Source organism: Ranitomeya variabilis, chromosome 6, assembly GCF_051348905.1.
Source record: "Ranitomeya variabilis isolate aRanVar5 chromosome 6, aRanVar5.hap1, whole genome shotgun sequence".
In the NCBI taxonomy this organism is placed as follows: domain Eukaryota; kingdom Metazoa; phylum Chordata; class Amphibia; order Anura; family Dendrobatidae; genus Ranitomeya; species Ranitomeya variabilis.
Window position 1 is genome coordinate 202,861,584 of NC_135237.1, and position 12,789 is coordinate 202,874,372.

The following is a 12,789-nucleotide window of genomic DNA, read 5'->3' on the forward strand; positions in this document are numbered from 1 at the left end:
TGCGAGAACTGCCATGCATATAGCCGGGGGTTATCTCCGGTCACTAGTCTGGTTCTCACGATCTGCTGATCAGCTGATTGTGAGAATGCTGCAGTGGAGGTGATCGCTGGAGAGTTATCTCCGGCGATCATCTACAGGCTCTGTTATGTCTGGATGTCAGGCATCCAGATATAGAAGAGTTGGACTTGTCATGGGACACTCGTTATTAAATGGACTGCGTCGGACCAGGGAGTATACTGTTCGTTTATTATTTTTCTTTTTTTTCCAGGAGATGAGGGCATCGCATGGCTTGAGCGTGCAATAAAAATATGGTCAAAACTGTGTGGTGTTCTATTTCATTAAAATACTTTATTCTGTGTGTGTATGTGTGTTTTATTAACCCTTTCACAAGTATAGGATTAGTAATGATAGGTATCTTATTGACGCCTCTACATTACTAGGCCGGCTTAATGTCACCTTATAAAGGGGACATTAACCCCTTATCACCCCGTATCCCACCACTACAGGGAAGTGGGAAGAGAGAGGGTAAGCGACGGAATTGGCACATCTTACAGATGTGCCATTTCTGGGGCGGTTGGGGGCTGGTACTTGTAGCCGGGGGGGGGGGGGGGGGCAATATCCATGGCCCCTCTCTAGGCTATGAATATCAGCCTGCAGCTGTCTGCGTAGCCTTTCTGGCTATAAATTATAGGGGGACCCCACGTCATCTTTTTTGGGGGGTCCCCCTATTTTTATAGCCAGTAAAGGTTAAATATACAGCTGATATTCATAGCCTGGGAAGATCCATGGGTATTAAGTTCTTCCCAGGCTACAAACATCAGTCCCCCAGTCGTTGGCTTTCCCTCTCTGGCGCAGAAAATTGTGCAGGAGCCCATGCCATTTTTTTTCACATTTTTTTTTTAATTAAACAGATATGGCTATTAAGGCCGGGGTCATACTTGCGAGAAACTCACACGAGTCTCTCGCCTCAATGGGGTTGTACGCAGCATTCAATCCGCAGCTAATCTGGATGTAATCCTGAATGTGGACAAATACCCTAATAGTGTATTTCTGGTGACAGGTTCCCTTTATACCTGAATTATTGATACAACATCCATATCTTCCAAATATTACCAGAGGCTGTTGAGCCTCTATAGTGTAGACATCGGTAGGATCCCACAGTCCAGAATTAATCCCCAGAGGTGAGTAGGTTCCCCATCACAGCCCTCAGACATCATGAGCCATCAATACAGTCTATATGTGCTAATAATAGAGGACACACACTGCCGTCCCATACATAGGGGATGCATCATTAATCCCCAGAGGTGTATATGGACTGATCAGCAATGGTAGGTTCCCCATCACAGCCCTGAGAGCATAAGCTCTAAATACAGCCTGTATAATAGAGGACACACGCTGCGCCCATGACATAGGGGGCACTGGGAGCCCACAGTCCAGCATTAATCCCCAGAGGTGTATATAGACTTATCAGTAATGGTAGGTTCCCCATCACAGCCCTGAGAGCATAAGCTCTAAATACAGCCTGTATAATAGAGGACATACACTGCGCCCATGACATAGGGGGCACTGGGAGCCCACAGTCAAGCATTAATCTCCAGAGGTGTATATGGACTGATCAGCAATGGTAGGTTCCCCATCACAGCCCTGAGAACATAAGCTCTAAATACAGCCTGTATAATAGAGGACACACACTGCGCCCATGGCATAGGGGGCACTGGGAGCCCACAGTCCAGCATTAATCCCCAGAGGTGTATATGGACTGATCAGCAATGGTAGGTTCCCCATCACAGCCCTGAGAGCATAAGCTCTAAATACAGCCTGTATAATAGAGGACACACACTGCGCCCGTGGCACAGGGGGCACTGGGAGCCCACAGTCCAGCATTAATCCAGAGAGGTGTATATGGACTGATCAGCAATGGTAGGTTCCCCATCACAGCCCTGAGAGCATAAGCTCTAAATACAGCCTGTATAATAGAGGACACACACTGCGCCCATGGCATAGGGGGCACTGGGAGCCCACAGTCCAGCATTAATCCCCAGAGGTGTATATGGACTGATCAGCAATGGTAGGTTCCCCATCACAGTACTGAGAGCATAAGCTCTAAATACAGCCTGTATAATAGAGGACACACACTGCGCCCGTGGCACAGGGGGCACTGGGAGCCCACAGTCAAGCATTAATCCCCAGAGGTGTATATGGACTGATCAGCAATGGTAGGTTCCCCATCACAGCCCTGAGAGCATAAGCTCTAAATACAGCCTGTATAACAGAGGACACACACTGCGCCCATGGCATAGGGGCCACTGGGAGCCCACAGTCCAGCATTAATCCCCAGAGGTGTATATGGACTGATCAGCAATGGTAGGTTCCCCAACACAGCCCTGAGAGCATAAGCTCTAAATACAGCCTGTATAATAGAGGACACACACTGCGCCCATGGCTTAGGGGGCACTGGGAGCCCACAGTCCAGCATTAATCCCCAGAGGTGTATATGGACTGATCAGCAATGGTAGGTTCCCCATCACAGCCCTGAGAGCATAAGCTCTAAATACAGCCTGTATAATAGAGGACACACACTGCGCCCATGGCATAGGGGGCACTGGGAGCTCACAGTCCAGCATTAATCCCCAGAGGTGTAGATGGACTGATCAGCAATGGTAGGTTCCCCATCACAGCCCTGAGAGCATAAGCTCTAAATACAGCCTGTATAATAGAGGACACACACTGCGCCCATGGCTTAGGGGGCACTGGGAGCCCACAGTCCAGCACTAATCCCCAGAGGTGTAGATGGACTGATCAGCAATGGTAGGTTCCCCATCACAGCCCTGAGAGTATAAGCTCTAAATACAGCCTGTATAATAGAGGACACACACTGCGCCCATGGCTTAGGGGGCACTGGGAGCCCACCGCTGGTTATGGGGGCAGCAGGCTGGAGACAGGCTCTTCCACTGTCAGCACCACGGACAGCACACAGCCCACTCACCGTTCTCCACAGCTTGTGGCTCTTCACACTCACAGAGGTTGCTGTGACGATGATGTGAGACACAGACACCATGAACCCAAACACGATGGCCAGCAGGGTCCTCACTGGCAGCAGGGCATAGGACACAAACGTCACCAGCATCAGCTGCCACATTCCTTGATCTGACGATGTGGGGGGCTCCAAGCCATAAGCTCCCAGGGAGAAGGGGCAGCACAGGAAGGCGAAAGTGAAGCTGAAGAGCAAGGTGAGCTTGACGATCTGCTGCAGCTGCGTTACCTGCAGGTATTTCACGTTGGTGACGATGAACAGGGACACGAAGATGATGCAGTGCACGGGGTGCGAGCCCTTGGAGATGCTGAGGCTGGGGCCGGACAGCAGCTCCACCAGCGCCAGGGTGGCCGTCATGACGATCAGCACCGCCAGAGCCTTCAAGGTCGAGGTCTGCTCCAGCTTCAGGTTGTAATTCTGGAACAGGGACTCCAGCTCCTTGCAGTCAAACTCGTCTTCGCATGCGATGGCATCCAGCGGGGAGGCGGGGGAGCAGCGGCACTTCTTCCTTCGGGTTTTGACTTTCTGAAACGGTATTTCCTCCATAGCGGTGCCATTCATAAAGCCGACGAGACGACGAGTCCTGTCCTGCCGCTCATCCGAGCTGCCAAGCGATCAGCTGAGGAGGGAGCTCACATATGTGGCGGCTGCATGGGGTGCTCACTGAGAGGCCATCCCCGGGCACAGCAATGCCAACGTGCTGCCAGGGAGAGCGGGCACACGAGCAACAGCTAGGTGAGAACGCAGGGCAAGAGAATGAGCGCTAATCCCCGTCCTACAGCCAGGAGCATGGCACCCGGCGCTGGCGGCTGCGCACTGGGAGCCGGAGAAGCCAGACACGTCTCTCCAATCTCAGCAGATTGACAAGCACAACACACAGATTTGACAACATGAGCACGTTTGAGTCCTCTCCTCCCCCTCCCCTGGCCCCGCGAGGAGATGGGCAGGCGCTGCCATTAGTTAGGATTAGGCCGTTTCCTAAGCGTCATAATGAGGAGGCGGCTCCATGGCACAAAGCCTATTACCGACAGGAGATGGTGCTGTGCCCGGGGCTCGGAAGGTAGCGGCGCCCTCAGCTGTCACCTCAGTTTAGAGTGCTGACGCGAGAGGGAATGGCGCGCTGATGTGCACCGGCGGTGACTGGAGCTCACCTGGATGGAAGGGTTAATAAGCCGTGAGAGGACGCGTGCCCTGTGCTGAGGAGGCGGCTAGTCACACTCCTTACACTGGCTGCACCGGCTGGGATGGAGGAGTAGCCGAGGTATCAGACACATCCGTCCTTGTAGTCAAAGATGTAAGGGGTTGTAACCACAGAGAGCCCCTCAAACACAAGGGACAGGTGTAAGCACAGAGAGCCCCTCACACACAGGGTTCAGGTGTAACCACAGAGAGCCCCTCACACACAAGGATCAGGTGTAATCTCAGAGAGCCCCTCACACACAAGGATCAGGTGTAATCTCAGAGAGCCCCCCGCACTTTGGGGTCATGTGTAACCACAGATCCTCTCACACACAAAGGTCAGGTGTAACCACAGAGAGCTCCTCACACTCTGGGGTCAGGTGTAACCACAGAGAGCCCCTCACGCACAAATGTCAGGTGTAAACACAGCGAGCCCCTCGAACTCAAGGGTCAGGTGTAAACGCAGAGAGTCCCTCACACACGGATCAGGTGTAAGCACAGAGAACCCCTCACACACGGGTCAGGTATAACCACAGAGAGCCCCTCTCACACAAGAGTCAGGTGTAATTGGAGCTGCCCCCAAACGCAGGGCAATGGGGTACTCGGTACCGGGTCGCTTCTGTCTCGGTTCTGGGGATGTCACGGTGGCCCGACCCGGTCCGTGGCCCTGCTAAGGGGCACCCAATTAAAGGTGTAGGTGAGAGTTTGTCAAGTGTTCGTGACGCCACCTGTGGTGTTCGGTCAGGGTGACCGACACTGCTAGAGGTCCGCTGGGGTAATGGAATGGCAGCTAGATGGTGTAGCTTCTCACAGGTGAAGTATGTCCCCAGGGCTTCCCTTGATGAGTAGATGGTGATGGTGTAGGTCACAGTAAATGACGAGGACACAGGGTTGCAGTCTCTTTACCTTTTTACTGAAGGCTTCGGCATCCACAATCCAGAGCACTGCTAACAGGGCTGGCTGAGACCGGCCGGTCCGAAGGCACATCCAGAGTTCCCTTTGCAGGTGGAAATCAGTAGCCTTCCTACTAGCGCCTGTGTGTTGTAGTACCTCCCTGCTGAGCACCACGGGATAGTCTTCACAACTGTCGTGCATGTTTCCGTTCTCTCTCTCTCCATCCCCCAGATGGTTTGGATAGGACGCACCCGTATGACGGGGTAGGCCTGGAGCTATTTTATAGGGAACCTAGAGATGCCCCTCTCCCACAACTTGCCTCCGTTGTCTTCGTAGCTGTAAAGGGTGGACAGCCAACTTGGAATTAGCTGCCCCTGCCGCTATCTGGAGTAATGCGTGTAGTCGGTACTCCCTCGGTGTTCCGGCCACCTGCTACGCGCCTCAGAAGGATGTTGCCGATCTTGGGGCACGACTCCTCCTGGATCTATCTCCTAGTGATGTGATCTCGTTTCTCACTTCTCCACAAAACACTTTGCTTCTTGTCCTTTCTTAGGAAACTGCCGCGATTAGTGTTGAGCATTCCGATACCGCAAGTATCGGGTATCGGCCGATACTTACGGTATCGGAATTCCGATACCGAGTTCCGATATTTTTGTGATATCGGAATCGGAAGTTCCCAGTGTATGGTTCCCAGGGTCTGGAGGAGAGGAGACTGTTATGACCCCAATGGCAGAGGGTCTCAGGAATCAATACCAAGTCTGCAAACACAAAAAACCAGCTCATAGGGCAGTGGTAACTGGGCTGACCATATATCTAATCCTAGCACCACAAATAGAAGTAGCCGGGGAACGTGCCTACGTTGGTTCTAGACGTCTCGTGCCAGCCGGAGAACTAACTAACCCTAGAAGGGAAAAGAAAGACCTTTCTTGCCTCCAGAGAAAAGACCCCAAAAGTTGGATACAAGCCCCCAACAAATAATAACGGTGAGGTAAGAGGAAAAGACAAACATAAGAATGAGCTAGGTATTTAGCAAAGAGAGGCCCACTAGCTAATAGCAGAATATAGTAAGATGACTTATATGGTCAGCAAAAACCCTATTAAAATATCCACACTGGATATTCAAGAACCCCCGAACCGTCTAACGGCCAGGGGGAGAACACCAGCCCCCTAGAGCTTCCAGCAAGGTCAGAAATCACATTTAGTACAAGCTGGACAAAAATAGTAGCAAGCAAGTAACTCAAAAAACAAAGAAGCAAGACTTAGCTTAATTTAGCAAGAGCCAGGACCAGCAGACAGGAGCAACAGAAGGATCTGATTACAACGATGCCAGGCACTGGACTAAGGATCCAGGAAGTTAATATAGCGACACCCCTGGACTAACGACCCAGGTGAGTGCCAAACAGAAAAAAGACAATCCCAGAGTCATACCACTAGTGACCACAAGAGGGAGCCAAAAAGTCTAATTCACAACAGTACCCCCCCCTTAAGGAGGGTCACCGAACCCTCACCAAGACCACCAGGGCGATCAGGATGAGCAGCGTGAAAGGCACGAACTAAATCGGCCGCATGCACATCAGAGGCAACCACCCAGGAATTATCCTCCTGACCATAGCCCTTCCACTTGACCAGATACTGAAGCCTCCGCCTGGAGAGACGAGAATCCAAGATCTTCTCCACCACGTACTCCAACTCGCCCTCAACCAACACCGGAGCAGGAGGCTCAACAGAAGGAAACACAGGTACAACGTACCGCCGCAACAAAGACCTATGGAACACGTTGTGAATGGCAAACGACACAGGAAGATCCAAGCGAAAGGACACAGGATTAAGGATTTCCAATATCTTGTAAGGACCGATGAAGCGAGGCTTAAATTTAGGAGAGGAGACCTTCATAGGAACAAATCGAGAAGACAGCCATACCAAATCCCCAACACGAAGTCGGGGACCCACACCGCGGCGGCGGTTGGCAAAATGCTGAGCCTTCTCTTGTGACAACTTTAAGTTGTCCACCACATGATTCCAGATCTGCTGCAACCTATCCACCACAGAATCTACCCCAGGACAGTCAGAAGGCTCCACATGTCCCGAGGAAAAACGAGGATGGAAACCAGAGTTGCAGAAAAATGGCGAAACCAATGTAGCGGAACTAGCCCGATTATTAAGGGCAAACTCAGCCAACGGCAAGAAGGTCACCCAATCATCCTGATCCGCAGAAACAAAGCACCTCAAATAAGCCCCCAGAGTCTGATTAGTTCGCTCCGTTTGTCCATTAGTCTGAGGATGAAAGGCAGACGAAAACGACAACTCAATGCCCATCCTAGCACAAAAGGATCGCCAGAACCTGGAAACAAACTGGGATCCTCTGTCAGACACAATATTCTCAGGAATGCCGTGTAAACGAACCACATTCTGAAAGAACACAGGAACCAGATCGGAAGAGGAAGGCAGCTTAGGCAAAGGTACCAAATGGACCATCTTAGAAAAGCGATCACATACCACCCAGATGACAGACATGCCCTGAGACACCGGGAGATCTGAAATGAAATCCATGGAAATGTGTGTCCAAGGCCTCTTCGGGACAGGCAAGGGCAAGAGCAACCCGCTGGCACGCGAACAGCAAGGCTTAGCTCGAGCACAAGTCCCACAGGACTGCACAAACGACCGCACATCCCGTGACAAGGAAGGCCACCAAAAGGACCTAGCCACCAGATCTCTGGTGCCAAAAATTCCCGGATGCCCTGCCAACACCGAGGAATGAACCTCGGAAATGACTCTGCTGGTCCACTTATCAGGAACAAACAGTCTGTCAGGTGGACAAGAGTCAGGTCTACCAGCCTGAAATCTCTGCAACACACGTCGCAAATCCGGAGAAATGGCTGACAAGATAACTCCCTCTTTAAGAATACCAACTGGTTCTGCGACTCCCGGAGAGTCAGGCAAAAAGCTCCTTGAAAGAGCATCAGCCTTCACATTCTTTGAACCTGGTAAATACGAGACCACAAAGTCAAAACGGGAGAAAAACAATGACCAGCAGGCCTGTCTAGGATTCAGGCATTTAGCAGACTCGAGATACATCAAATTTTTGTGATCAGTCAAGACCACCACACGATGCTTAGCACCCTCGAGCCAATGACGCCACTCCTCAAATGCCCACTTCGTGGCCAACAACTCCCGATTGCCAACATCATAATTCCGCTCAGAAGACGAAAAGTTCCTCGAGAAAAAGGCACAAGGTCTCATCACAGAGCAACCAGGGCCTCTCTGCGACAAAACGGCCCCTGCCCCAATCTCAGAAGCATCCACTTCAACCTGAAAGGGAAGTGAGACATCAGGCTGGCACAAAACAGGCGCCGAAGTAAACCGGCGCTTCAACTCCTGGAAAGCCTCCACGGCTGCAGGAGCCCAGTTAGCAACATCAGAACCTTTCTTGGTCATATCCGTCAAAGGTTTAGCAATGCTAGAAAAATTAGCAATAAAACGACGGTAGAAGTTAGCAAAACCCAAGAACTTCTGAAGACTCTTAACTGACGTGGGTTGAGTCCAATCATGAATAGCACGGACCGTGACTGGGTCCATCTCCACCGCAGAAGGGGAAAAAATAAACCCCAAAAAGGGAACCTTCTGTACTCCAAAGAGACACTTTGAGCCCTTAACAAATAAAGCATTCTCATGCAAAACCTGAAACACCATCCTGACCTGCTCTACATGCGAGTCCCAGTCATCAGAAAAAAACAGAATATCATCCAGATAAACGATCATAAATTTATCCAGATACTTCCGGAAAATATCATGCATAAAGGACTGAAACACTGAAGGAGCATTAGAGAGCCCAAAAGGCATCACCAAGTACTCAAAATGACCTTCGGGCGTATTAAACGCGGTTTTCCATTCATCTCCTCGCTTAATGCGCACAAGGTTGTACGCACCACGAAGATCTATCTTGGTGAACCACTTGGCACCTTTAATTCGGGCAAACAAGTCTGACAACAGAGGCAAAGGATATTGAAATTTAACAGTGATTCTATTCAAAAGCCGATAGTCAATACAAGGTCTCAAAGATCCGTCCTTCTTGGCCACAAAAAAGAATCCCGCACCAAGAGGGGAAGAGGAAGGACGGATATGCCCCTTCTCCAGAGATTCCTTGATATACGAACGCATTGCGGTATGCTCAGGTACAGACAGATTAAATAGTCTTCCCTTAGGAAATTTGCTACCTGGAATCAAATCTATGGCACAGTCACAGTCCCTATGAGGAGGCAGAACACTGGACCTGGACTCGCTGAACACATCCTGATAATCAGACAAATACTCAGGAACTTCCGAAGGAGTAGAGGAAGCAATAGACACCGGCGGGGAATCACCATGAATACCCTGACAGCCCCAACTTGACACAGACATTGCCTTCCAATCCAAGACTGGATTATGAGTCTGTAACCATGGCAACCCCAAAACGACCAAATCATGCATTTTATGCAGAACAAGAAAACGAATCACCTCCCGATGTTCAGGAGTCATGCACATGGTTACCTGTGTCCAAAACTGCGGTTTATTTTCCGCCAATGGCGTAGCATCAATACCCCTCAGAGGGATAGGATTAACCAACGGCTCAAGAACAAAACCACAGCGCTTGGCAAATGACAGATCCATAAGACTCAGGGCAGCACCTGATTCCACAAACGCCATAACAGGGTAAGAGGACAATGAGCAAATTAAAGTCACAGACAAAATAAATTTAGGTTGCAAATTACCAATGGCGACAGGACTAACAACCCTTGTTAGGCGTTTAGAGCATGCTGATATAACATGTGTAGAATCACCACAGTAAAAACACAACCCATTCTGACGTCTATGATTTTTCCGCTCATTTCTGGTCTGAATTCTATCACATTGCATCAAATCAGGTGCTTGTTCAGACAACACCACCAGAGGATTAGCGGTTTTGTGCTCCCGCAAACGTCGGTCAATTTGAATAGCCAGCGCCATGGAATCATTCAGACTTGTAGGAATGGAGAAACCCACCATCACATTCTTAATGGCTTCAGAAAGGCCATTTCTGAAATTTGCGGCCAGAGCACACTCATTCCACTGAGTAACCACGGACCATTTCCGAAATTTTTGGCAATACACTTCAGCTTCATCCTGGCCCTGAGAAATAGCCAGCAAGGCTTTTTCTGCCTGAACCTCAAGATTGGGTTCCTCGTAAAGCAATCCGAGCGCCAGAAAAAACGCATCAATATTTGCCAATGCCGGATCTCCTGGCGCTAGTGAGAAAGCCCAATCCTGGGGGTCGCCCCGTAAAAAAGAGATAACAATTTTAACTTGCTGAGCTGAGTCTCCAGATGAACGGGGTCTCAGAGATAGAAACAATTTACAATTATTCCTGAAATTCCTAAACTTAAATCGGTCTCCAGAAAACAGTTCAGGAATAGGTATTTTAGGTTCAGACATAGAACTACTGGTAACAAAATCTTGTATGCTTTGCACACGAGCAGCAAGCTGGTCCACACTTGTAATCAAGGTCTGGACATTCATGTCTGCAGCAAGCTCAAGCCACTCAGAGGTAAAGGGGAGGAAGAGAGGGAAAAAAAAAAAAAAACGCAGAATTTCCTTTCTTATTATCCCACTTCTGCAATGCATTAAACATTCAATGTAGGCCTGGCATACTGTTATGACCCCAATGGCAGAGGGTCTCAGGAATCAATACCAAGTCTGCAAACACAAAAAAACAGCTCATAGGGCAGTGGTAACTGGGCTGACCATATATCTAATCCTAGCACCACAAATAGAAGTAGCCGGGGAACGTGCCTACGTTGGTTCTAGACGTCTCGCGCCAGCCGGAGAACTAACTAACCCTAGAAGGGAAAAGAAAGACCTCTCTTGCCTCCAGAGAAAAGACCCCAAAAGATGGATACAAGCCCCCAACAATTAATAATGGTGAGGTAAGAGGAAAAGACAAACATAAGAATGAGCTAGGTATTTAGCAAAGAGAGGCCCACTAGCTAATAGCAGAATATAGTAAGATGACTTATATGGTCAGCAAAAACCCTATTAAAATATCCACACTGGATATTCAAGAACCCCCGAACCGTCTAACGGCCAGGGGGAGAACACCAGCCCCCTAGAGCTTCCAGCAAGGTCAGAAATCACATTTAGTACAAGCTGGACAAAAATAGTAGCAAGCAAGTAACTCAAAAAACAAAGAAGCAAGACTTAGCTTAATTTAGCAAGAGCCAGGACCAGCAGACAGGAGCAACAGAAGGATCTGATTACAACGATGCCAGGCACTGGACTAAGGATCCAGGAAGTTAATATAGCGACACCCCTGGACTAACGACCCAGGTGAGTGCCAAACAGAAAAAAGACAATCCCAGAGTCATACCACTAGTGACCACAAGAGGGAGCCAAAAAGTCTAATTCACAACAGGCATCCATATTCATGTAAAAAATAAAGAATTAAAATAAAAAATATGGATATACTCACCCCTCCGGAGGCCCCTGGACCTTACCGATGTAACCGGCAGCCTCCATTCCTAAGAATGAGGAGTTTAGGACCTGCGATGACGTGGCGGCTTGTGATTGGTCGCGTGAGCGGTCACATGAGCGGTCACGCGACCAATCACAAGCCGCCACGTCATCGAAGGTCCTAACGTAGGCCGTGAGTATATCCATATTTTTTAATTTTAATTCTTTATTTTTTACATGAATATGGATCCCAGGGCCTGAAGGAGAATTTCCTCTCCTTCAGACCCTGGGAACCATCCAGGATAGCTTCCGATACTTGTGTCCCATTGACTTGTGGTATCGGGATCGGCGATATCCAATATTTTTCGGGTATCGGCCGATACTATCCGATACCGATACTTTCCGATAAGTATCGGAAGTTATCGCTCAACACTAGCCGCGATGCAGTGCAGGCGCAGCTCCGTAACGATCTATCTGTGCTCAGACGCTGTCAGGATCCCACACCTGCCAGGTCCTCCCTGGAACTCTTCCCGACTGCTTTCTGAACTCACTTCCTATCCAACCCCCAGTTTTACCCATGTGTGAGGAGTGGCCTAGTAGATAGGACCTTTTGCTCCCCCAGGTGGCCGGAGTGTGAAGTGTAGTGTGTGACGGTGATACCTGGTCAGGTGAACTCCTTTAGTGCCATCAGACATACCATCACTCCCCCTGGTGGAAGAGCGACGTTACTGCAACAACCAGACTCTGGGGCGCTGCACTATCTTACAGAGTCCGTCACACTCTGGGGTCATGTGTAAACATAGAGAGCCCCTCACACTCTGGGGTCAGGTATAACCACAGAGAGTCCCTCACACTCTAAGGTCAGGTGTATCCACAGAGAACCCCTCTCACAAAAGAGTCAGGTATAACCACAGAGAGCCCCTCACATTCTGGGGTCAGCTGTAACCACACAGAGCCCCACACACACACACACGGGTCAGGTGTAACCATAGAGAGTCCCTCACACTCTGGGGTCAGGTGTAACCACAGAGAGTCCCTCACAATCTGGGGTCAGGTGTAAAAGCAGAGAGCCCCTCACACACAAGGGTCAGATGTAAATGCCGGAGCCCCTCACACACAGGGATCAGGTGTAACCAAAAGAGAGCCCCTCACACACAAGGGTCAGGTGTAATCATACAGAGCCCCTCAAACTCTGGGGGTCAGGTGTAAACATAGAGAGT

General features: G+C 49.8%; 1 protein-coding gene across 1 annotated transcript in view; it reads right to left on the reverse strand.

Moving 5' to 3' along the window:
* The window catches only part of ADCY1 (adenylate cyclase 1), an 839,277-nt gene extending 835,114 nt beyond the window's left edge, over positions 1-4,163 (reverse strand). The window contains exon 1 of the mRNA XM_077269394.1: positions 2,987-4,163. Within this exon, the coding sequence (XP_077125509.1) occupies positions 2,987-3,595 (609 nt within the window). The 5' untranslated portion in view covers positions 3,596-4,163. The remainder of the gene's footprint in view (positions 1-2,986) is intronic.
* Between the last annotated feature and the right edge of the window lie 8,626 nt (positions 4,164-12,789).